The sequence below is a fragment of the Gasterosteus aculeatus genome, chromosome 3 (genome assembly GCF_964276395.1).
Source record: "Gasterosteus aculeatus chromosome 3, fGasAcu3.hap1.1, whole genome shotgun sequence".
In the NCBI taxonomy this organism is placed as follows: Eukaryota; Metazoa; Chordata; class Actinopteri; order Perciformes; family Gasterosteidae; genus Gasterosteus; species Gasterosteus aculeatus.
The window spans coordinates 10,597,840-10,620,903 of NC_135690.1; the positions used below are offsets into that span (position 1 = coordinate 10,597,840).

Below are 23,064 nucleotides of genomic sequence, written 5' to 3' on the forward strand. Positions count from 1 at the left end.
CCAGCACCTCCAGTCTGAATTATTGGGCGATGGATGCTCACGAGATGGTTTTCAATGTTGTCAAATATCTAACATCGAATCGGTATGAAATTTGTACAGAAATTCATCGTTCTCGATTCATTCTTATATCTTTGGTTGATCCCATTTTTTCCCTCTAGCGCCAACAAGGGTTGAAATTGGAAACCTCATGTTCCCCTAAAACTAATATGTGGAATCGTAGGCTTGTCAAGAGGAATCTGCCTTTCCAGTGCCGCCTTAAAGGCAAGTTTGTGGCTATTTATGTCATATAGGAATATAGATGAGAAGACTAAATAGTTAATATGAAGGTAGAGCCAGCATTCTGTTTTTAGCAGAAACACTGGAAACATGGGCATTATACTCTTTTATAAGATGATATATTATTATTGTGTGCTGTGCTTTTGTTGGTTAGCATTTAGCAGTCCGGGAGCAGATGTCAAAGTGGGTACGTAATAGTAACACATAGTAGTGACGGTCTTCCCCCCGTTTTTGTTTCTGTTGTCATTACATTTACAGCTCACTTTATTTTAACACAAACCATTGAGTGGAATATTTCCATACTTGTGTTTTTAATGAGAGAAAATAAAATGTGTTTTCAGGTCAGTACTGTGTTAGAACCGATGTCAGCTTTGGTTGCTCAAAACATTAACACAATCTTTTATGTCTCTGTAAAAAAACCTTTTCATGAGAACTGTGCTGCATGATAAATAAAATGTTACAAAACATCTGCACATAATTCTTTATTCATTGTGTGTTCTTTTCAATACCAAACCATTGTTAGTATTTACATATTGATTTACAAGCTTCAGTTGCAGCGTCCATTTCAACCCACAGCTATGACGCATATTGTTTGCATGCAGGGATTTTATTTCTAATTAGGAAAGTTTTCCTCTGGAGGAAAATAAATGAACTCCAGTCTGTTTTTGTCGGTAGCTCCGCGTGGAAGCTGCCAGATTCTGTTGCTCAACGGGCCGTAATTGAAACCATTTGTGGATCAGGTGGAATTCGGAGATTTTAGCTTCACCTCAAAATCCCAAAGGGTGTTATTTTCTCTCTTTCTTTCCTCCAGGCAGAGAGACTGTCACACCAGCCTCCATTTCCTCCCCACTGCTCTCTCTCTCTCTCTCTCTCTGTCTCTCTCCCCCCCTCTCTCTCTCTCTTTTCCATTCCCAGAAAGACCATCCAAGGAATAAGTGGTCAACAACTAACAGTGACGCGTGCACAGTAGATTTGGAATAATCCCACAGACAGATGGTTTGATACTAGCAAGAGAAGAACTTGACAAAGTAAGTAATGTCCATACTTTTCTCCTTTGTGCCTGTTAACCCAAGTGTCCACGTGGACTTTGGAAGAAGTTTGTGTCAATCCAGCTGCGTATAGAGAGTAACATCATACAGGGGAATTCATTACACAGCTTTCAAGTAATGCGAGTCTATCTGTAAACATTAAGTGAAGGAAGGCACAACATTTGTGTTTAACTTACCCATAGGTTTTTTTTTCAGTTTTAATCTGTGTCTCAAAAATATACAGGAAAAAAAAAGGGTTTCCACTGGAAAGTTAGGCAGCGATCAGCATGTCAGCTCTCCAGAAATGGACTGAAAAAATGCCTCACAGACATTTGTTTCCACTTACAATGTACTCCGACACAGTACAACCGCATTCTGTGCACATCGCACATGGACACATGGACAACATTGACATTGACAAATCTTTGGAGAACCCACCATGTGTCAGACTGTCGGTGCAGTTTGTGAACAGTGGGCAAAGTTTTTGTAACACCGGAGTGTGTTAGAGGCACTAAGACCTTCACACGACATTTACAAGGTAAATACATGCAGTACTGTGATGGCTTTCAGTACACATATTGTTTGTGTGTGTGTGTGTGTGTGTGTGTGTGTGTGTGTGTGTGTGTGTGTGACAAATAAAAACCTCTGAATTGTTCACAAATGCTACATTTGCATGTTAGGTGTGCAGCTCCTTGAGAAGAGATCAGGGTCATGAAGGTTCGACAGATCTCACACCACGTCTTCGTTATCCTGCTGGCTGTCACCGTCCGATCTCAGGTCAACCCAGGTATTTTGCATCCGTGACGTTCTTCCTCAGAGCAAGAAGGGGGTTAAATATTTTGCCCGAGGACACTTTGGCCTGTTGGTGTGATGCAGGGCTCAAACGGGTCAAACAATCAATGACTTTAGTTTGATGAAAGTGTAGTTGTTTTAATGCGGGATTAAAGAATGAGCTGGTCAATATGTCGTACATGAGCTCAAAATAAACTCCTCATATTCTTGAGGGAGAAGAATGTTGACAAGATGGGAGAGGGAAGCAATTTTAGGTGGGTGGGCTTAGAATGCAAGAATGTACAAAGGGCTTGTGTGTGTGTTTGTGTGTGTAGGAGTGTGTGTATCTATATGGTTTACCTAATGGTCAGACAGCAAATACCCTCAGAACAGGCAGACCTTTCACAAGCGGAGGGCATTCATGGAAAAAAGAAAGTTAGAAAATGTGTAGGCATAGGTGTAAGTAACACACACACACACTCTCACACACTCTCACACACACACTCTTTTGAGTTTCCCACTTGGAATAGTTTTCACAGTAAAAGGCTCATTGGTTCTACCGCTCTCTCAAAGTATATGTCAGGGATTTCGGTTTGGGAAGATGAATAAAACACAGACGACGCTTAATTAGCAGGTAGAGATGTTGAGAATAAACACCGACACTCTGGTAGATGCATTGAGCAGATGTACAGAATGGTGACTGAATCATATCAGTTCTATGTAACGTGGCATCTGTTGCTGCCAAACTTATCTTTATTACATAAGAGATGAGGCCAGATGCTTAGGATTTAAAAATGAAAAATAAAATGTTTCACTCTGCTGGTAAAGCTTATAATAAAAAGGATGAAACATTGAGAGCAGGCAGCTCAGAGGGCTTGGCCAGCTCATTTTGCTTGGGCTGGTACCTACACAGTAACGCCTCTGTGTGGCTTCTGAGGCCTCGCAGGGCTGCAGGAAGGGGCCGGGGAAGGGGAGAGGAGAGGGGGGAGGGTGGGGGGGGGGGTCAAGACGGGACCACTTCACACTCCACACCTCACATCCTGCAAGCAGAAAAAATAAAATGATGGCGTGTGAAGGAATACAGGGGTGTCCGGCTCGCGTGCATATTCAAAATGTGAGCAGCATGTGTATCACGGGTGCGTCTTGTGTTTGTAGAAATGTGTCGGTATCCTCTCGGTATGACCGGTGGGCAGATTCAGGACGAGGACATCTCTGCTTCCAGTCAGTGGTCAGAGTCAACTGCTGCAAGATTTGGCAGGCACGTTGCATGATGATTCTTTTCTTATATCCCATCTTGATTTTTCCATTTTCTTTGGGTAGCACTTTTATAACTATACGTCATTGAACAGTATGGCAGCATAAAGGGTGTTTAGGTCTAATTTAACTAACGTCCATAGAGTCATTCTTCAATTTATGTCACATTGTTTTTTCTGGCAAAAAGCCTTGGTGTTGGGAACAACATATGGGAAAGTTGATAAAAAAATATTTTATCAAAATCCATTTAGTGACTGTCCTGGGGCTTTTGATTAAATAAGGTGAGCTTCATCAGCAGATGCATTTTGCAGAAACCGCCACTAAAATGAGATCCAGTGGAAAGTGTTTTTTTCATCTGCTGTTGCCAAAGTCAAGAATGACATTTTTAAGCTCGGCGTACGTGAAGGTTTCATTAACTGGAGCCATGCTGAATAATGATAGAGCTGTTTTTCACAGCTGTGGACCAGCAGCAATGTTGAGCAATCCAATACGTTCTGATGTAAAAAATGAACATTGCATAGCGAATGACTGCCTTTCAATAGTTAGTAGTAGAGAATTTGATCCCTTTTCGTCCATCCCCTCCTCTGATTCACCCCGCTCCTCTCGCCTGGGCACCTGACCTCTCGCACTCCCGCCTTTCCAGGCTTGACTTAGACAACGGAGACGGGGACGGGGCCTGGTGCCCTGACATCATGTCGGAACCGGACGGCCTCAAAGAGTATCTCCAGGTGGACCTGCGTTCACTGCACTTCATCACGCTGGTGGGCACCCAAGGTCGCCACGCCGACGGTATGGGTAATGAGTTTGCCCAGCGATACAGGATCAAGTACAGCCGCGACGGCACCAACTGGGTGGGCTGGCATGACAGGAAGGGAAGCCAGGTGAGATGTTACCCTCTGCCGTCGTTTCATGGTGTGGTTCAATTGAGCTTGACACGTAATCGGAACGTTATAGTTGTGTGCAAACTAAAGACACACCTCTTCAGACTCTACCTCGACTAAAGACTAACAAATTGTAGCACTTAAATTGTACTTGTAACGTCACTCATCTATAGCAAATTGTAAATTGGCTTATTTGAGGAAATTGCACTTTCTTGTTTCTTGTTCTCCTGAGTTTGTACCCTATGGTTGAATGCACTTATTGTACGTCGCTTTGGATAAAAGCGTCAGCTAAATGACATGTAATGTAATGTAATAGTTGTGTCAGATGAAGGCGTGGAGAGGGACAGAACATCAATGTGATGTATCAACGGGATTGATACATCACATTGTTATGTGCATATGACAGTTTTCATATGGGGAAGCAACTGCAGGCATTTAACCGCTTTACTTAGTCGTTGATTAAACTAGACACTAACCACAGATGACAAGCTCATCAAATTTAGTTCAATGTAATATACTAATCAACAACATATGAAATTGCAAAACTAATTAATGAATGGATTGTAGATCCACGTGGTGCCGTTTTTTATGGTACAATATATAGCACATTTTGCTATCAAAACATCCAATCTTTTTCATATTATCCCAAAATAGTATTTATAGTTTCACTAAATTGAATGATCTGATCCGAAGACTTCCTCCAACACTGTTGACAGATGGCAAGGAGATCTTCTGTGCAGCAGACCGTAGCGCAGTTCATGGAAAGTTAAGACGCAGCTGAACCAGCAGATGCATGAGATAAAGGAACGTCAATTCAGATTCGTCCAGATCCCAAAAGAGATTTGACGTAGCGTGTGAGCTGACGGGCTTCCTTCAGTCTTATTTGTGTCATCCGCGTCTCCTCTGCCAGGTCATCGAGGGGAATCGAAATGCGTACGATGTGGTGCTGAAGGATCTGGAGCCTCCCATCATTGCCCGTTTCGTCCGCTTCATGCCTGTGACGGACCCCTCCATGATCGTGTGCATGAGAGTGGAGCTCTACGGCTGTGAATGGCTGGGTCGGTCATCGCCGTCCACTACACCGAGTGCAGCACCTACACTGAAGTTTATCTTTCTTTTTTTTAATCAAACACCGTCTGTACTGATTTCGTTACTTAGACGTCATTATGTCCTATCTGCATGCAGTACGTATCACAGTCTCTGACCTTCGATCTGCTCCCTGTAGATGGCCTGATGTCTTATAGCATTCCAGAAGGGCAGGAAATGATCTACAGAGGCCTGGATGTCTACTTTAATGACTCGGTGTATGATGGAGCATCAGCTGAAAGGTCTGGATTTTTCCTACCCCGCTCACTATATATGTCACAGTGTAGTTGTTTGCTTACCTTAGTGTGAATGCAGTAACATTCTAGTTTAATGCTGACATAACAGTAACAAATAAAATAAAAATCAGTGAGTGCAACTTCAAAAGTTTGTGTTTTCAGGCTTGATTTCTTTCGTCCGTCCCTGCATTAGACTGACAAAGGGCCTCGGCCAGCTGACAGATGGCACCTGGGGTCTGGATGATTTCCTCCACAGCCACATATACGGCATGTGGCCGGGCTACGACTACGTGGGCTGGAATAACAAGAGCCTCCCCAAGGGTTATGTGGAGATGATCTTTGAGTTTGACCGCATCAGAAACTTCACTTCCATGAAGGTACAAATTCATACAAAGATACAATACAAAGGTCAAAATTCCTTCATCAGCTTAATAGTCAAGTCAAGAGGGGAATTTTGCTGAGCCCACACTACACTGACCTGCGCCGTCTACCCATCTTACAGATTCCTGCTGCAAATTTTATGGGCGGCATAAAATCATGCAAAGTAGCTTGCGGTGTCAAAATTGCATTTTCTGTGTAATTACTCGTGGCTACGTGCTGTGGCCAGAGATCAGAGATAATGCCTTTTTTCCTGCAGAGATTAGTCATCACTACAACTGCTCCGGCATCATCTTCCCTCTCAAATCTGACTGTTTGGAGCCCTTTTGCTCCCGTTTAGTCATCAATGTCATAGGTAGAGAAATGTATATTCCCCTGTAGATATTAGCAAGACTATTACTAGATAAGGCTTTCAGTACTTTGATCATGCTCGTCCCACGTCCACAGGTTCACTGCAATAACATGTTCAGCCGCGGGGTGAGGATGTTCAGACAGGCCACTTGTTACTTCCGGTCAGGATCCGACTGGGAGGGCGACCCCGTGACCTTCAGACCCACTGTCGACCGCGTGAGCCAAGGGGCCCGTTTCATCACCGTGTCCCTCGGCGACCGCACAGCCAGCGCCATCAAATGCCGTTTCCACTTCAGTGATCTTTGGATGTTGTTCAGTGAAGTTGCCTTCCAGTCAGGTGAGATGGGATCTGGAGCAGAACTGTGATTTGAATATGCATCCTGTTTAAAGGGGCTTTTGGTCACCGTCAAATGTGAATGTTGACTCTAACTGCGTGCATGTTTGCATCTAAAGCTCCCGTCTGGCTGAACCGTTGGCTTTGTTGTTGTTTTTTATTTCTCACACAGGCTCAGCTGAGTACAACACTTCTCGCAAACACGGACACCCCACCAACACACTGCCAGGTCAGTGGCTACACCCTCCCTAATTATTGCTGTTCCTTGGTAAATTGCTCGTCAGCCATAAAAAAAATAAATGTTGGGTGTGCAGGGTAGTTTGATTTATGGCTCCTGGGAACCAATGTAGTGGAAAGCTATTATCTCGAGTCAATAACAAATATAATTAAAAATCTATTTGGATTTTGAAGAGCATTTATTTTTCCTTAAATTAGCTTAGATTGGCATACATACTTCTTGTATACATCCACAATGTAAAATGTTTTTTTTAGTGGAGCTCAGTTTCTGGTTACACAGTGCCCCCCTCTGGTTGTATCTAAAATTGTCAATCATTGAAATAACTAAAGACGTGTTACTGCAGTTGTAATAAAACATTAATGGGCTTATGCAATGTGTTGTGTAATATCAATTTGATCTCTAATGGATTTAATTGTCAACTGTCATCTGGTTTTATTAGGCGAGGATCCTACTCATAAAGTGGATGACAGCAACACCAGGATCCTGATTGGCTGCTTGGTGGCTATCATTGCCATCCTGTTGACTATCATAGTCATCATCCTGTGGAGACAAGTCTGGCAAAAGATGCTTGAGAAGGTGAGGAGAGAGTGCTGTCTCTTTTTTTAAGAGATCAATCAAACAAGGTTGAAGAACATTGAGAGGATTAACGCTGTGTGAGGGCGGCGCTCAGCAGGCCAGCGTGATCAACGATATGGTCCAGTACAGTGGTCCACTTCCACTGTGATGCATTGTAGACATGGAGAAGAAGTAGGAATAAAACTTTTTTGCACATGTTAGCGTGTGAACAACCTCTCCTACTCCCCAATGACAATCACTGCTTGAATCCAAGACTCCCCTCTCTCTGTTTGATAAATGCAGAAGGTAACAGGCCGCGACAGCCGCGTGAGACACAAATTATCTTCCTGATTATTTGACCTTTACAACAAATAACAAACCTCCACTCTCACCAACTGACTTCCACAGGCGTCCCGTCGCCTTCTGGACGATGAACTGACAGCCCGCCTCGCGGTCCAGACCCAGGCCTTTTCCTCCCACCACTCCTCTCTGTCCAGCGAGAGCGGCTCCACCTCCAACTCCACCTACGAGAGAATCTTCCCGCTCTGCTCCGACTACCAGGAGCCCTCCCGCCTCATCCGGAAACTACCCGAGTTCGCTCAGTCAACCGAACACATCGGTGAGATGGCAAAAAGCACAATTCAATGAATTCAATTATTTCGGTCGACCTCGGCTGTAGCAGTGTGTGTGGCGTTGTTTGTGCGCCCCATCAGGGCCGAGCACCTCCTGCAGAGGCCTTGCATCCGGTGTTTCAGACGGTGCGCCCCACTACGCGGAGGCAGACATCATCAGCCTCCAGGAGTCTTCAGACAGCAGCACCTACTCCATCACCGCTGTCAACATGAATCTCTTTGCTGGCAGCGATTCATCCATGAGAGAGTTCCCCAGAGACAAGCTCACCTTCAAGGAGAAGCTGGGAGAGGGCCAGTTCGGAGAAGTATATTCTCTACTGAGGCTCTAATGTTTGTTGGCAATTGATTTGTTATTTTAAATACATTCGATTCATCGAGCTGCAACCTCCTTCCTCACCAAAATGATCTCAATGGATCTTCTCAATGCTCCCATTTAAGAATACATTTCTGTGTGGTGAAAGCATTCGTGTGAAATGCATTTTCTATACAGTGCATGCTGACGAATAGGCAACACTTCAACAGCTGGTGTGGGGTGCCGACACGATGGGCTAACAAAGTGCTTCTTAAAACAGGTGCACTTATGTGAGGCAGAGGGCATTCAGGACTCTTTGGATGAGGATTTGTCCATAGAGGAAAAGAGTGACTCACCGCTGCTGGTTGCTGTGAAAACACTGCGGGAAGATGCCAACAAGAATGCGAGGTAAAGTTTGTGTGAGGAAAAAAAAAAGGATGTGAGTCGGCAGTCAATCGAGCGGTAAATTACAACAATTTCTGTCCCTGCTGCTCCGAAGGAATGACTTCCTCAAGGAGATCCGAATCATGTCTCGCCTGAGGGACCCCAACATTGTCCGTCTGCTGGCCGTCTGCGTGGACACAGACCCTCTGTGTATGATCACTGAGTACATGGAAAACGGAGACCTAAACCAGTTCCTCTGCAATCTCAGGCTGAAAGAGGCTGTGGATGAAAACAAGATGGATCGAGGGGAGAAAGAGGGGGAGAGTATGATCAGGTAGGCTCATATCGACATTAAATTGAATTAAATTGAATTATAAGATGGAGCCAACTAGACAGCCCTTTGTGAATACACCCTGTCGACCGTATGGGACCCTTTGTATCTCCTGCTGCTATGTTTGTTAAGGCAGACAGGAAGTAGACTGAAACCTCTCCCTTTGTTGGTCCCTTCTGCTCCTCAGCTACAGTAAACTCATTGGCATGGCTGTGCAGATTTCATCTGGCATGAAGTACTTGTCCTCTCTCAACTTTGTCCACCGCGATCTGGCGACACGCAACTGCCTGGTGGGCAAGAACTACACCATAAAGATCGCAGATTTTGGCATGAGTCGGAACCTGTACCGAGGGGACTATTACAGGATCCAGGGCCGGGCCGTCCTGCCCATTCGCTGGATGTCCTGGGAGAGCATCCTGCTGGTGAGTGCCGTACGGGGCTGCTGACATTTGGAGTAGTTAAACAGTAGATAAAGACATAAAAGCACATATAAAAGTTCTCACATGCACACCTTCTGACAGTGGCGAATACAAATGGAGCGGCCCCATCACGTTACCTGACACCAAATATTTTTTAATGCCTGATTTGAACAGCTTCCAGGCTCTTGCCTCATGAGATGAGAGGTAATTATCATAATTTTTCTGTTAAAACAGCTTTCAATCAGCAAAATTTAAAATTAGTATTTGGTGAATAACCCTGTTTTTAACATTACAACGTTATGAATTGTGGGTAATTTCTAGGAAAGTGGGAATTAAGGGCTTAAAAGGTCTGTGAGAGAGCCCTCAAGAACAAGACGATTTGATTGTGGGACTTGACCCCAAATCTAAGAGTGTGGACATTGGGATTGGGCGCCTGTCCTGGTCTGATAATAGAGCACATGCAACGTTCATTCTGAGTGGCGTTTGGATTTAAATTGCCGGGTTGTTCTCTTAGGGGAAGTTCACCATGGCCAGTGACGTTTGGGCCTTCGGCGTGACTCTGTGGGAGATTCTGACTCTGTGTAAGAAGCAGCCCTACTCTCAGCTGTCTGACGAGCAGGTCATCGAAAACACAGGCGAGTTCTTCAGGGATCAGGGCAAGCAGGTAACGCGTCCCACCCTCCAGAGTACAACCTGCCTATGATCTCAGTCATGGTTTCATCTGTGTCACCCTGCGCTTGATCACAGCGTCACATTCAAGCGCTATACTCACAGTCCTTTATTAAGCTTTAAGCCGCTGTTTGTCTCATGTCTCGGTGCCAGGTGTACCTGCCCAAGCCTCTCTGTTGTCCCGACCGAGTCTACAATGAGCTCATGCTGGGCTGCTGGAGGAGGAACGCCAAGCAGAGGCCGAGCTTTCAGGAGATACACACTCAGCTGACGTAGACCCTTGCTTAGTAAACGGAACCGGTGATTTCTCTCCAAAGTGAACATTCACATCTGCTACCTTCAGTCTGGATCTTTTTGGAATTCACATGGAGTTGAAAAAAAACTTTTTTTTCATGTGATCATAGCTGCCTTGCCGCAATTGAGCTGTAAATAATGAGATAAACTTATACACTTGAACTTGTAGATATATAAAGTAGCACTTTTCACACTTCTCTGTGTATTTATTAATTTCTTATCTCCTGTGCTGTGTCTATTTATAGAGTCATATGGTAATAGGGTGTTAAACCCAATTGGTAATATTATTTTTTATTTCTTTTGCATTCATTCACCTAATTCTATTGCGCATTAATTATAGGATGTCAATACAGTTGTGTGACCTTATCTTTTCTTTATGTTTGAATGACAATGACTGTCTTTTAGGTGAGACAGGTTTTACTCTGCAGCAGTTTTCTGATATGTTTTATAAACATGTTTATGTTCTTTTGCAGAAGTCAATTAACTGTATGTTGTTGAAGAGCAGCAAGGGACAAATCCCGGATCCCGGTTAATAAAGAAAATTAAGGTTTACTGTTATGTATTCTTTCCACTGGTGTTGTTAGCAGGGGTGTAAAGTAACTGAGGAGATTTTCTCAACTATTGCACCTAAGCAGCGTACAATATGGAGTCCCTTGTACTTTCAGTATTTTCATTTTGGCTGCATTTATTTAGGAGTAACTACTTCTCAGTTGTAGATTACTTAGACAAAAAAGTATCAAAATAAAGTAAGATATATTATCACAAGTTAAGATACCCAGCAGTATATAAGTTACTTCACACTAACTCAGACTTTACCATCATTAAATGCATGTTCATTTGTACATTTTGATGCATCACTAATTAAATCCAACGTTATACAAAGCAAGTTGCATTCAGTATGCATTCAGTATTGGAACATACAACATTGCATATTGAAGAATGACCCTCTTGCTCATATTCGCTGAGCCATCATGTAGAGAAAAGCTATGCAACATATGTAAATCGGATTATATAATTATTGTTTTTCTGGGGTGTTCTTTCATTTAAAAGTCTCTAATTCATAATTTGTTGAAAGGATTGTGGGTCAGAATAGAGAGAAAACGGATACAGCGTGACTTTGGTATTTTCGGCGTAATGCACTCGACATACTCCTTGTAAAACATTTCATATAGTTGTCGTTTGGTTGTCGGGACGCGCTCTCGACACTTTTCGTCCGCACTCAGATGACGCGTCGAGCCTTCAACCAATCAAACGCTTGTGTTTCGCACGGCACGAGGAAACGATGCGGCCACTTACGTCGCTGCACCCTTTGGTTCCGCCTCCTCTTCGCCTTTTTTGGGCCTCGGCGCGCGCCGTAGCGGGCGCTGATTGGCCAGTTGTTTGTTGTCATCCAATCACACCACGTCTCACAACCGCCTGTATAGGCTGAAGTTCTCCGGCGGAATCGGACGACAGGGCGCCGGTCAGCGGAACGCGACCCGGCTGCTCGCACCCTTTGCTCTGGTCTCGTTGCTGTCATGGAGAAGGTTGTTCTTGTTACCGGCGCGAACAGGTAGGTTACTTTTAAACTGCGTTATAATGGCGACTAGATACTCGGCTGGTCCCGTTTCTGACAGAGTGACACGTCTTCCGAGGTAATAAGCATTCATGTTAACATGTTGAATACTCGACTGTCTCCCTCTTTAACGGTTGCAAGTCACATTTTCTTTCTCCGTTACGTTTTTGTAATTGCATCACATACACAATAGCACGAGAGCAGAAAAGTCTAAAACGTGTCATAAAATGTATTAAAAGTGAAGAAAAATATTAAAACACAGAATTTGCCATGTTTCCAGGAGTCCAGTTATTGTTTAATGCACTTGCCTGGATCCAAATGATGTGACTTGAATAGGAACAGTACACTGGAACTTGATTGGAACTTCACACCAAATGTACACTTATCCTCTAATATGTATTACGCAATTCTAACCGCTTCCTATTTGATAGTACGTACTGCATTTGAGTAAATACACAGTTTGTTTTCATCCTTTTGGATGTTGCTATCCTCCCCATTACTCAGCGGCATCGGTCTGGCGCTGTGCGAAAGGCTGCTGACCGAGGACGGCCAGCTCCGGCTGTGTCTGGCCTGCAGAAACACGCAACGCGGTGAGGCCGCCCGCTCCGCCCTCCTGACCTCTCACTCCAACGCACATGTAGACTTGCTGCACCTCGACGTGGGCTCTGTGCAATCAGTGCTCGCTGCCGCTCAGGAGGTCAAGGCCAGGTACTGTTACCGGGATGTAGTGATGGTCATGGTCACGCCTGTGCTTTTACCAGAACTATCATCATAGAAGTGATGTATGTTTTTGATGCATATTTTTCTTTTTCCGCAGATACAACCGAATTGACTTTCTGTATTTAAATGCAGGAATCATGCCCAATCCGCATATAGATTTAAAAGCCTTTTTCAGGGGTCTGTTCTCCAGGTAAAGCCTCCGACCCAGTTCCTGTCTTGCTTTGCTTTGGTTTTTTTTTTACATTTTGAATTGGTTTACAGCTTGACTAACTTTTGCTAACTTTCTGTTGTCCGTGCTGATTTGGCAATATCTCATCCCCTCACTGCAGAAATGTCATCAACATGTTTGCGACAGCAGAGGGCCTCTTGACTCAACAGGACCAGCTCAACTCAGATGGGCTGCAGGAGGTTTTTGCCACCAACCTCTTTGGCCATTTTCTCCTGGTACAGCACACACTGACTGCAGATATACATGGAAAATTCCTTAATTTGGCAATATATATATATATGTGTGTATGTAGTTGTCATCAATATGTAGTAGTGTAGTAATTGCAGCAGTATTTGGTTTGTGTAATATCTAACTTTGTGACATTTTGTATTGACATAACTGTTGTGGTGCAGTATATATGTAATGTGTCAAACACCATTGAGAAACTTTGATTGAAGAAGAAACACTCTGCTGTTTTTGCCGTTGAGTTTGATGTGATAAATGAAACGCGTACAGAAGTTGAAGGTACCTTGTGTCTGTGATCTAGATCAGGGAACTGGAGCCTCTGCTGTGCCGGGCAGGTCACACGTCCAGGGTAGTGTGGACCTCCTCCAGTAACGCCCGTCGCTCGGCCTTCAGCATCGAGGACTTGCAGCACAGAGATGGTTCGGAGCCCTACAGCTCCTCCAAGTACGCGTCAGACATGCTCAGCCTGGCCCTCAACCGACACAAGAACAGCCAGGTTTGTACGTCACGCAGTCTGCAGATTATTGATACTGGGGGGGAGACCACTTGTTCACATCCAGACATTTAATTCGCAGAATTAATGTCATTGCAAAATTCCTCAAGGTTATGGAAGTTTTGGTGGGGGAGCAGGACCCTACTTTTGACAAATCCTAGAGAGCGGAAGTGTTCATGTTTAGTCAAATGCGCTTTTGAGGATAGGCTAAAATGTTTTTTCTTTGTTTTATATTCTACATCAGTTTTTTTTAAAGAGTTGGAAAACTCATATCTACCATTTTAGCTTCATGTCCTTTACAAGCCTCAACAATTCACCCCAAAAATCTAAAATCGTATCTGTTCTGCACCTTTATCGCCTTTGTTTTTCAATCATAAAGTAAAGTACCATCTCATCACGTGCATGTTTCATGTGGAATAAAAGTTACTTCTCTTTGTGACAGGGGCTGTTCTCCTCCGTAATATGTCCAGGACTGGTGATGACTAATCTGACCTACGGTATTCTCCCGTCCTTTTTCTGGACCCTCATATTGCCCATCATGTGGCTGGTGAGTGAGGTTTCATCTCTGTTGATTGGAGTTGCATATGAAAGGTCTCATGTTGCTGGGATGCATTTTTATATATATATATACATATATATATATATATATTTCAGATCAGGATCTTCACCAACACATTCACGCTCACGCCACACAACGGAGCAGAGGCGCTGGTACGTTGTCGACCTGCCCTGTAAACATCTGCGAAATGAACGCAGCGTAAACGCAGTGTCCCGGTCCGCTCTTTCACAGCACTGGTTGTTTGGACAAAACCCAGAGTCACTGGATCCGAGAGCGAAGTACCACAGTTTAACGTCCGGCCTTGGAACAAACTACACTCAGGCTCGACAGGTGAGTCAAGGGGCTCCAGTGTGCTCTGCGTGAACCTTCGGTACGAACTTAGAATTCATTCAAACATTTCGGAGAGTGACTGGGATCTGTTGGTTTTCATGGAATACCGAGCAGGTAAAACCTTTTTAAAAAGATAATTAATGTGATCTGCTTTACATGCGATGAATTCAGATTTTCTGAGTGTTTTTGTTCTTGTTTCAGATGGACATCGATGAAGATATGGCCGAGGTCCTGTATTCAAAACTTCTTGAACTTGAGAGAGTAGTCAGAAAGAAAGAATGAGAAGATACCAACGAGGACTCTCCTAGACAGTCCTTGGAGTAAATGGGAGTCTTACGATTTGTATGTTTATTTTGTCTCATTGTATTTTCTACACATGGTGAGACTTAAAACTATATAAAATAAGCCCTCCTTCTTTTTCATTCAAAGTCACTCGTGAGACTGCAGTGTAGTTCATTTATAGCCTGAAGTTTGATTATAGAAGTTTGCTCAGGTGTTTGATTTCATGCTTTAAAAAAATCATAAAAGTTGCATTAATCTGTGATGAGCAAGATTACTTTTGCCTCAAAGCATTTTATCTGCAATCATCTGAAAAGTCTTGTCTACTTTTTGTCCACTCTTTATCAGCCGTATTCATATTTTATTATTCAAACATCCGAACTGTATGATGCACCTCTGTGAAAGGTTGTCCATCAAAATAAATCTAGAATGTCCTGACCCTCCGTCCAACCCACGGGAGTCTGTAATGTAGAAACACTGCCTGCTGCAGCTTCACCTGATCTCTGTATCATGTTCACCTGCATCAGGCATCACGCTTTAATCTGATCAGGTTCACTGAAGCCATCAACCAACTACCAGTCAGCCATCTTCAGTGGGCTGATCCTTTACCACAAATTATGATGTAATTTGGCACGCTTGTAATAGAAGTATCAGAATGAAGTGGGTCTTAATATCAATTTTCACGGTATCGTTGAAATAAACAAAAGAACAAAAAAGATTTTAAAAAGCTATTCCAAAGAAAGCTAAATTACATTTATTATGACGTTGGTTCAATCCGCTGTAGCACTTGGCCTTGTGTGCAGTGTTGTTCTGTCAAGGGCTGAGGTGAAAATGACTAAAATGAGCCTACAGATGAAAAGGTGTCTGACTTTACCTTCAACCAGTGTGACATATTTTCCAGTGCGCTCCTCAGCACGGCGCTTCTTCAATAAACTGCCTCTCAGTCTGTAGTACCAGCAAAGGGACACAGCTGCTCATTCAAGGTTTTTAATTGTGTAGTATCCACGCTGGACCTGATTCGGCCACTATAAACCAATAGAGCTATGGTACAATTACCCAAAATACATCAAGATGCACTTCTTCACGCAATCCATACATAATCATATTTAATAACGCATGCATATTGTTACACAACATAACCTGGTTTGCTGCAGCCACATATAACGTGAGACTTTTGAAAGCTTGGATTTCCTTTTAAGAAATTAAAACCGGGATTATTTTCGGCGGGACGTGAGCGCACATCGTTACATAATGTAAATAACAACATCGCAGGCGGCGCGCGCTCACATTGGTGCGCCGCGCGCGGTGTCCCGGATGGGGCTCGCACCGGAAGAGAAGGGGCAGCTCTCCCAGCCATCTTGTGGCAGCATCCAGCGACCCGTTCGCATTCAAGCCTCGTAGAATCGGAGGTGAATCCCGCTGAAGGGGCGCCATCATGCCCGGACACCTGCAGGAAGGCTTCGGCTGCGTCGTGACCAACCGGTTCGACCAGTTATTGGACGACGAGTCCGACCCGTTCGAGATCCTGAAGGCGGCCGAGAACAAGAAGAAGGAGGCGGCCGCCGCCGGGTCCACCAAGAGCGCGGCGCAAGCCGCCAAGCAGCCGAAGAAGGAGTCGCAGAAGGACCGAAAGAACCCGCTGCTGGACAAGAAGGAGGAGTCCCAGGCCGCGGTCCCGCTGAAGAAAGAAGGTAGGACAACAATACTAATAACAACAACAATAACAACAACGCGTCACCCGCACTCCTGCTTTGTGTTGCAGCGCGCGCGTTTATTTTCATTCTTTATCTCCAAATCAACTGAGCGTCCCGCGTTAGCCGACGCTGGTCCCAGCGAAGCCCGGCGGGAGGTCAACCGCGACGGGCTGAGGGTTAGCGGGACAGCGGGTCAGGTGTAACACCCCCCCCCCCCCGCACTGCTCTGTGCACAGCTATGGGGCTTTATTCATCATCACCCCCTCAGCATCCTACAGAAAGGTGTAGCGTAGGTTTGACCGCCTGGGGGGGGATGCTGCGTGCACGAGCTGCGCAGCGCAGTGTGCGGCTGCAGGAGAATGCGCAAGATGTTTACCTGCGCACTGGGGAGGCAGAGAGGCCCTTTGTTTGAGTTGCAAACGTCTCGCTTCAGTGAATACATATTTTTATTTATTTATTTGAAAGCTTAGTCGTTGATTATTTAAGCGCTAAAACAGCAGCTCTGCAGGCAGGAGGGGGGGGTTAAAGGTTGTACTGTACTTATCACATTGGGGCAGTGGGAGATAAGGAGGTGCAGCTAGATAGAGAAGAAGTTTGCGGGGACGGAGGGGCGTGCACATATTCTCCACACTACCGCTCCTCCCGCACTAAATGGTTTAAAAAGAACAACTTTGTGCGATCACCAGGTATCAGGCGAGTGGGCCGGAGACCAGACCAGCAGGGCCAGCCGGGCTCCCAGGCTCAGGGCGGGCAGGGTGAAGGGCGGCCCGGAGACAAGAGGCCGGACCGGAGACCTCCTCGCGAGCGGCGTTTCGAGAAGCCGGCAGAGGACAAGCCCGAGGGGGGAGGCGGAGGAGGAGGAGGAGGAGGAGGAGAGTTCTCCGCAGACAAGTGGGTAGCCGGGATGAATGACAAAGAGCGGATTTTTAAAAAACACGCTGGTGAGCATCGAGGCCGTCTGGCGTGATCGCAGGATGCTGACGTTAAGAGCAGATTTGGAGGATTGTCACGTGATGTGGAGGCTCCGATGAGGTAATCCTTGCACTGTTTTGTTGGTTTAATTAAGCGCCTGTGTTTGTTCAGCAGGCCTCCTGGAGACCGGCCCCCGAGAGGGCGTGGTGGTGGTGGCGGCGGACGAGGCGGGCGTGGTGGAAGAGGACGGGGAATGGGGCGAGGCGAAGGCTTCGACTCCCGCGGGAAACGAGACTTTGACAGACACAGCGGCAACGACAAACCGTGAGTTGGACGCCGCCGGACCGATGAAACGGAACCGAGCTAAAATATAACTCCGTCCGTCAAGTGTTTGACGTCTCAGTTAAAAAGTACAGACTCAAGGACGTCATTGGTTTGAGAAGATTATTTTTTCTCTCGCTTCAGCAGTCAGAAAAGTGAGGAAAAGCGCAGCGGCAGCGGCTCACACAACTGGGGCAACGTGAAGGAGGAAGCGAGGTGAGTTTTTTCCGGCGCAGACTTGAGCGTCGCCGTCATATTTGTCCTATTCTAGCAAGCGTGCAACATTATTGTATCAGATGCAGCGCACGCTTGTAGGGATGTGCGGTTACATTTGAGCCAGCCGGGAACGGCAGCTCTCGGGGGATCGCGTTTTGGCTGGAGGTAATGCGTTGGCATTAACGAGGTGGCTGCGCGTCTTTTGTTCGCAGCGAGGCTGAACAGCCGGCTGCTCCAGAAGCGACCCCAGAGGGAGAAGAAAGTGCACCTGCCGGCTCTGAGAACAAGTGAGTATCCATTACCCGTCAGCTGTTCGGGTTCAGGGTAGTATTCGGTTAATGGAGCTGTCCCCCCCCCACCCTCCAGTGAACAAAGTAGTTTGAAGTAGAAATCGGATGGTGTGTTTTTCTTCACGGCCGATACGATCACAAGTAATCAAGGAGATCACTGATACTTGCAATGAACGTGCAACGGCAGTGAAAATGTAAATGCAGCTACACGGCGACTTGATTCTCTGCTGACAGAGTGACGTCTGACTCATACGAACAGGAAACTTATTGAACATCTAATAACTTTTTTAATTTTTTATTAATAGCTGTGACTGTTAGAGAACAAGCAGGAACTCTGGGTCTATTTTCGTTGCTGCTTTATGTTTGACAAACAGGGGCTTTTGAGCAACAAAGGCACCAATAGGCTGTAACTCATGACCCGGATAGAACTGAAGCTGGTGCATCGAATCAGGCCACAGTAATCACAGCCAGATTAGCTCAATTTAAATAAATTCTGATCTGGAGTGTGATTTTTAAAATATGATCCTCGTGTGAACAGCGCAGCCGATGACCGGTCGATTCCTCGTTATGTTTCTTCACAACGTGGCGGTTTCCTTTCGGACTGGTCAAGTTGTGCCGCAAACGGCGCTTCCGCGTGTGCATTTTCACGGCGAAAGCTTTAGCGCCAAAAGGATAAACATCGACTCTGACCTTTTTTGGCATCCAGGATTAAGGCGCAAATGCAGAGCTAAGAGGATTGGCAGTTTGAGGTTTAAGGTCCTACATTGTTGCCGCTGGCTTTCCAGGGAGAACGAGGTGGAGGAGGTTAAAAACGAAGGCCCCAAAGAGATGACCCTGGACGAGTGGAAGGCCATGCAGGACAAGGAGCGCACCAAGGTGGAGTTCAACATCCGTAAGCCCAACGAAGGAGCCGACAGCCAGTGGAAGAAAGGATACGTGCTGCACAAGTCCAAGAGTGAAGATGTAAGTGTGGCGATTAATAATGTAACGTGACGCTCTCCCGACCCGGACAGCGAAAGCTATTATTAGCCTGACCCGGACACTCGTAATTTGACGCTGTTTCCGTTTAGTTTTTTTGGGGTCGATCGCTCGCAAAATGTAGGTGATGTTAATTCATAGATGTGAATGAATCTACGTTGTTGAGAGAAAGTAGTAAGACTCAATCTGGCAATGCTGGGGCAAAGATGAAAGTGCTTTTATTGCACTATTTGGAGGGACATCTTATTGTGAAAGGGCAGAATTGGGTTCCCAGATATGTTGTTGGCATCGAGGGTAATTTTGGCGACCCTTGAACTAATGTTTAACCTAATGACAAACGGCGATGGGCGTCTGTCCAGGTCACGCCTACAGCAGCGCACAGCTAATTCACCGGCGCTAGCGTCCTTTTACCGACCCTGGTTACGAAAATGACCGTAGACGTCCCTTTTGCATTAAGAAAGCTTGAAATACAGGAAAACGTTGCCTTTTGAAGGATTAACAATGAATGAATTTTTCAATTTTGTACCGCAGAGCAAGAAGAGGAAATATAGATTTAGCAAGCACAGGAATCTTAACCACCGTTCAAAGGTTGGATTAAAGCTGCAACTATTTTGTTCATTAGTGTGCCGATTGTTACCAATAACATCCAGTAGTTATGGACTGATTTGCTGTCAATCTAATCATTGTTTTGTTGTGTATTTTGAGGCTGCTAACTGAGTGAGAAGCTTTTGTGTAACAGAAGCTCGACTGAGCTGTGTGGACACTGTTCTCCGTTTGACTGCTGTCTTTTCAGACATAACAACGCTGACAGAACGTTCTTCCACCTCGTACGCTTCTGCGTAGCATGTGCAAACCTTGCTCTCAGCTGCACGTGGTCGTTTATCGCTCTCAGCCAACTGGGTTCGAAGTGAAGAACCCTGTGTTGTTTGTCTGTGACTTTCAGAGGCCCGTCGGCGCTTTGATCGACGCCGTGGAGACGGAAGCAGAGCCGACCCCGACCCCCGTGTACAACAAGGTGCCTGCAGCTCTCTTAAAAACCATCCGCTGTCTGTCCGTTTTTATAACCTGCCCTGTTAGAAAACAGTGGGAGGCTAAATGTTGAAATTAGTCTGTTCAGTTTAAGGGTGACTCCAGAGGAATTGAAAAATCCAAAAGGCCGTCTCTGTGTTTGTAGCTAAGCAACACCTGTTCACTCATTTCATAGCAGAGCTGTTGTCTTAACATGTGTTGTCGTTGCGCGTTTTTAGCAGCTGGGCCCCACTGACGAGTCCGCCGACCACCACTTCCGCAAGCCAGCCAATGACATCACATCCCAGCTGGAGATCAACTTCGGAGACCTGGGCCGCCCCGGACGCGGGCGCGGGGGAGCCCGCGGAGGCAGGGGGGGCCGTGGCGGAGGCGGTGGGGGCGGCGGCAGCAGGACGGCACGCGGAGGAGGACGGCCTGAAAAGGTGATAATAAAAAGCTCTCGCTGCTTTCAACGAGAAAAACAAAAGGTTTAGTGTCTCTCACAAAGGAATCAACCCGCAGACTGAACAGCCGTGGTCTCTGCTCGGCCTGAAGTAACAGAGCAGAGACCACGTGGTCCGTGATGCAAAACTCACCACGCGTCAGTTTTCAGGGGGGTTTGAGTTGTAATGTGTGACATACAGTTAAGTATTTTAACTTCTGCGTGCTTCTTCTATTCAGGTTATAAACTGTAACCGTAGTGTATAATTATTAAAGTTATATAAGTAGTACAAAGTTCCAGCCAACAGATTAATAATGATTAAAATACAGCAATATAGATGTAAATGTATTATTTTTGCATTCTGCATAATAACACACGTTACTTTTGAATCCGGACTGAAAGCAGCTGATCAGACCCGGAAGCTTTGTCCCCTGTGATCATTTGTGGACAAACCGCTTTAAGAGGCGTCACTCTATTAATATATGGAGCCAGTCACTGCAAATATTTCAGAATAAAAGCCCTGTTATCTTATAAAGGGATTCAATCCACAGGCTTTTATTTTGAAAATCAAGCATTCATTTAGAAACAAATATTAAACCACTGTGCTCGTACTAGCATCTGTCACTGAGTGACACCTCTCACATGTATGGATTCCAGCCCGTTTACCTTGTCCTGGTTTTTGTGTTTTTGTCCCTCCAGGCCACTGGAGTGTCAGTCCCCAACGTGGATGACCCTGAGGCCTTTCCGGCCCTGGCCTGAAGGCTCCTTTTCCACCACCAGCCCACCGATCAGCCCTTCCGGGCCCCTCCTCTACGAGGCTTGCATGCTTACATCATTCAAGTATATTAGAAAAGAAGAAAAAAAAAGATTTTAAATGACAAAAAAAGAGACTCATTCCATACCTCTCGCACCACCAGGGGACTTAAAATTGTACCAGTTTTAAAAAGGAGAACAAAAGACGAAAAAAGGCGAGAAAAGGACCTCTTGTTACACTGAAGTTTTGTATTTAGAAACATGAAAGCAGGGATGTTTTCATACCTTTTGTTTTTCAGAGATTATGCATACTCATTGATATTTTTTTGTGCAACTTAAATTAATGCGTTTATGCGATTAGGTTGAAAGTGTGTTTATCTCTTGACGCTTTTTTTCCCCTCATGACTTCAGCTCAGTATTATATGGTCATCTTAGACGATACTTTTTACTGGAGCTTTTCCCTTCCAGTGATACACACTGATGTGGTAGCACTACACTACATAGCATAGGTGTACTAGGTATCTGAAGCATGGCTAAACATGCATTTCAAGTGTAATTACTCTGATCCTGACTACCCATCCCATGGCGAGGCACAAATTCCAGATGGGTGACCAGGCAAAGGGACTTCCTACTAAAGCTAGTTATTTTTCTGTTGTTGTGCAGTGAAAGTAACTGCCTCTTTTCCAATTTATTTTGATAGCTTGCTTTTTATTTGGTGGACCAGTGGTTAGTGATGCTTTGTAACCCCTGATCCAGATGTGCTACCTGTGTTTTCAGGGTGTCCCGAGGCCCAATGTGTATATCTTTAGGCTGGTCCTGGTAGGGCATAAAGACTATGCTACTTTTACTTCAGGACCACTAAGCAAATATTGTATTTTTTTGTTAAGTGCGTGTGTGTGTGAGTGTGTGTGTGTGTGTGAGACAGACTGTGAATTTAATAGGTAGTTACTTAGAATTTAAGTATTCCTCTGCTCTGAACTTGCCTCTGTCAAAATAGAAGACAAGTTATCTCCTGAAGTAGTTTATACTGTCTATTTGGACATGATTGTTGGAATATAAGTGAGTGATACACAAGACTGGACATATGCGGTATCTCTAATGTCTTTCTGAGCACTTTGTTTTATGGGCACTGGTACTCTAAAGATTGTTTCTCTTCCCCCCCCCCTCCCGTGAACCATATTTGCTGTTTTTTTATTTTATCAGTGCTGCAGCACCAGTGCATATGTGATCTGAAATAAAAGTTTGGCTGTCAAAGTCAACAATCTCAAGCTAGAGAATGTAACGTTACGGTGCTTTTAGCCACCTGTGTCAGCATTTCCAGTGAGCATTTTCTTTTAATGAAGTGGGTATATTTCACTTTGGTTTTAAGGGGGGGTGGGGGGGGGGTGTAAGGACATGCTCGAATAAATTTAAAGCTGTACAAGCTGTTTTGCAAATACTTGCTGGTGATGCACTGATACAGACGGCTGGAGCAGTTTTTCTTGTTGGACTGTTTGAGCCACATAACGGTGAAACGTTCTCTGCAAACATCGCTGTTCTAATAAATTGCTTTAGAGGTGTTACGTGTATTCCGCCAATTGCTGTTGGGTTGTTTACAATCGATACTGTGGTTTTAAAAAGGTGTTAACAAAATGTTGCTGTGGATTCTTCG

At 45.1% G+C, this 23,064-nt stretch overlaps 3 protein-coding genes across 23 annotated transcripts; all 3 read left to right on the top strand.

Annotated features, from left to right (window-relative positions):
• Positions 1 to 1,166: 1,166 nt before the first annotated feature.
• Positions 1,167 to 10,961, top strand: ddr2b (discoidin domain receptor tyrosine kinase 2b). 2 transcript variants are annotated; one of them, XM_078099152.1, is made up of 18 exons: positions 1,184 to 1,304; positions 1,668 to 1,842; positions 1,985 to 2,091; positions 3,231 to 3,333; positions 3,973 to 4,210; positions 5,121 to 5,268; positions 5,436 to 5,538; positions 5,726 to 5,909; positions 6,358 to 6,598; positions 6,768 to 6,824; positions 7,273 to 7,409; positions 7,797 to 8,007; positions 8,102 to 8,325; positions 8,593 to 8,720; positions 8,812 to 9,030; positions 9,215 to 9,449; positions 9,961 to 10,110; positions 10,269 to 10,961. In XM_078099152.1, the coding sequence occupies exons 3-18, from the start codon at positions 2,016 to 2,018 to the stop codon at positions 10,389 to 10,391; spliced, it is 2,577 nt and encodes an 858-aa protein (XP_077955278.1). In that variant the 5' UTR covers positions 1,184 to 1,304; positions 1,668 to 1,842; positions 1,985 to 2,015; the 3' UTR covers positions 10,392 to 10,961. The 2 variants fall into 2 exon arrangements, with proteins under 2 accessions (XP_040027611.2, XP_077955278.1); XM_040171677.2 differs by lacking the exon at positions 1,668 to 1,842 and having other exon boundaries at positions 1,167 to 1,304.
• An 841-nt stretch (positions 10,962 to 11,802) lies between these two features.
• hsd17b7 (hydroxysteroid (17-beta) dehydrogenase 7) lies at positions 11,803 to 15,249 on the top strand. The gene is made up of 9 exons (XM_040171497.2): positions 11,803 to 11,961; positions 12,469 to 12,672; positions 12,782 to 12,874; positions 13,014 to 13,128; positions 13,440 to 13,634; positions 14,074 to 14,178; positions 14,286 to 14,342; positions 14,422 to 14,520; positions 14,722 to 15,249. Exons 1-9 carry the CDS (start codon positions 11,927 to 11,929, stop codon positions 14,800 to 14,802), a joined length of 984 nt encoding a protein of 327 aa, XP_040027431.2. The 5' UTR covers positions 11,803 to 11,926; the 3' UTR covers positions 14,803 to 15,249.
• A 528-nt stretch (positions 15,250 to 15,777) lies between these two features.
• On the top strand, positions 15,778 to 22,972 carry LOC120816125 (SERPINE1 mRNA-binding protein 1). Of its 20 annotated transcripts, none has more exons than XM_078099154.1 (10): positions 15,778 to 16,490; positions 17,180 to 17,384; positions 17,577 to 17,729; positions 17,871 to 17,942; positions 18,155 to 18,229; positions 19,009 to 19,195; positions 19,742 to 19,798; positions 20,154 to 20,225; positions 20,458 to 20,661; positions 21,360 to 22,972. In XM_078099154.1, exons 1-10 carry the CDS (start codon positions 16,235 to 16,237, stop codon positions 21,417 to 21,419), a joined length of 1,341 nt encoding a protein of 446 aa, XP_077955280.1. In that variant the 5' UTR covers positions 15,778 to 16,234; the 3' UTR covers positions 21,420 to 22,972. The 20 variants fall into 20 exon arrangements, with proteins under 20 accessions (XP_077955280.1, XP_077955282.1, XP_077955285.1 ...); XM_078099156.1 differs by having other exon boundaries at positions 20,461 to 20,661; XM_078099159.1 differs by having other exon boundaries at positions 19,018 to 19,195.
• Positions 22,973 to 23,064: the final 92 nt, after the last annotated feature.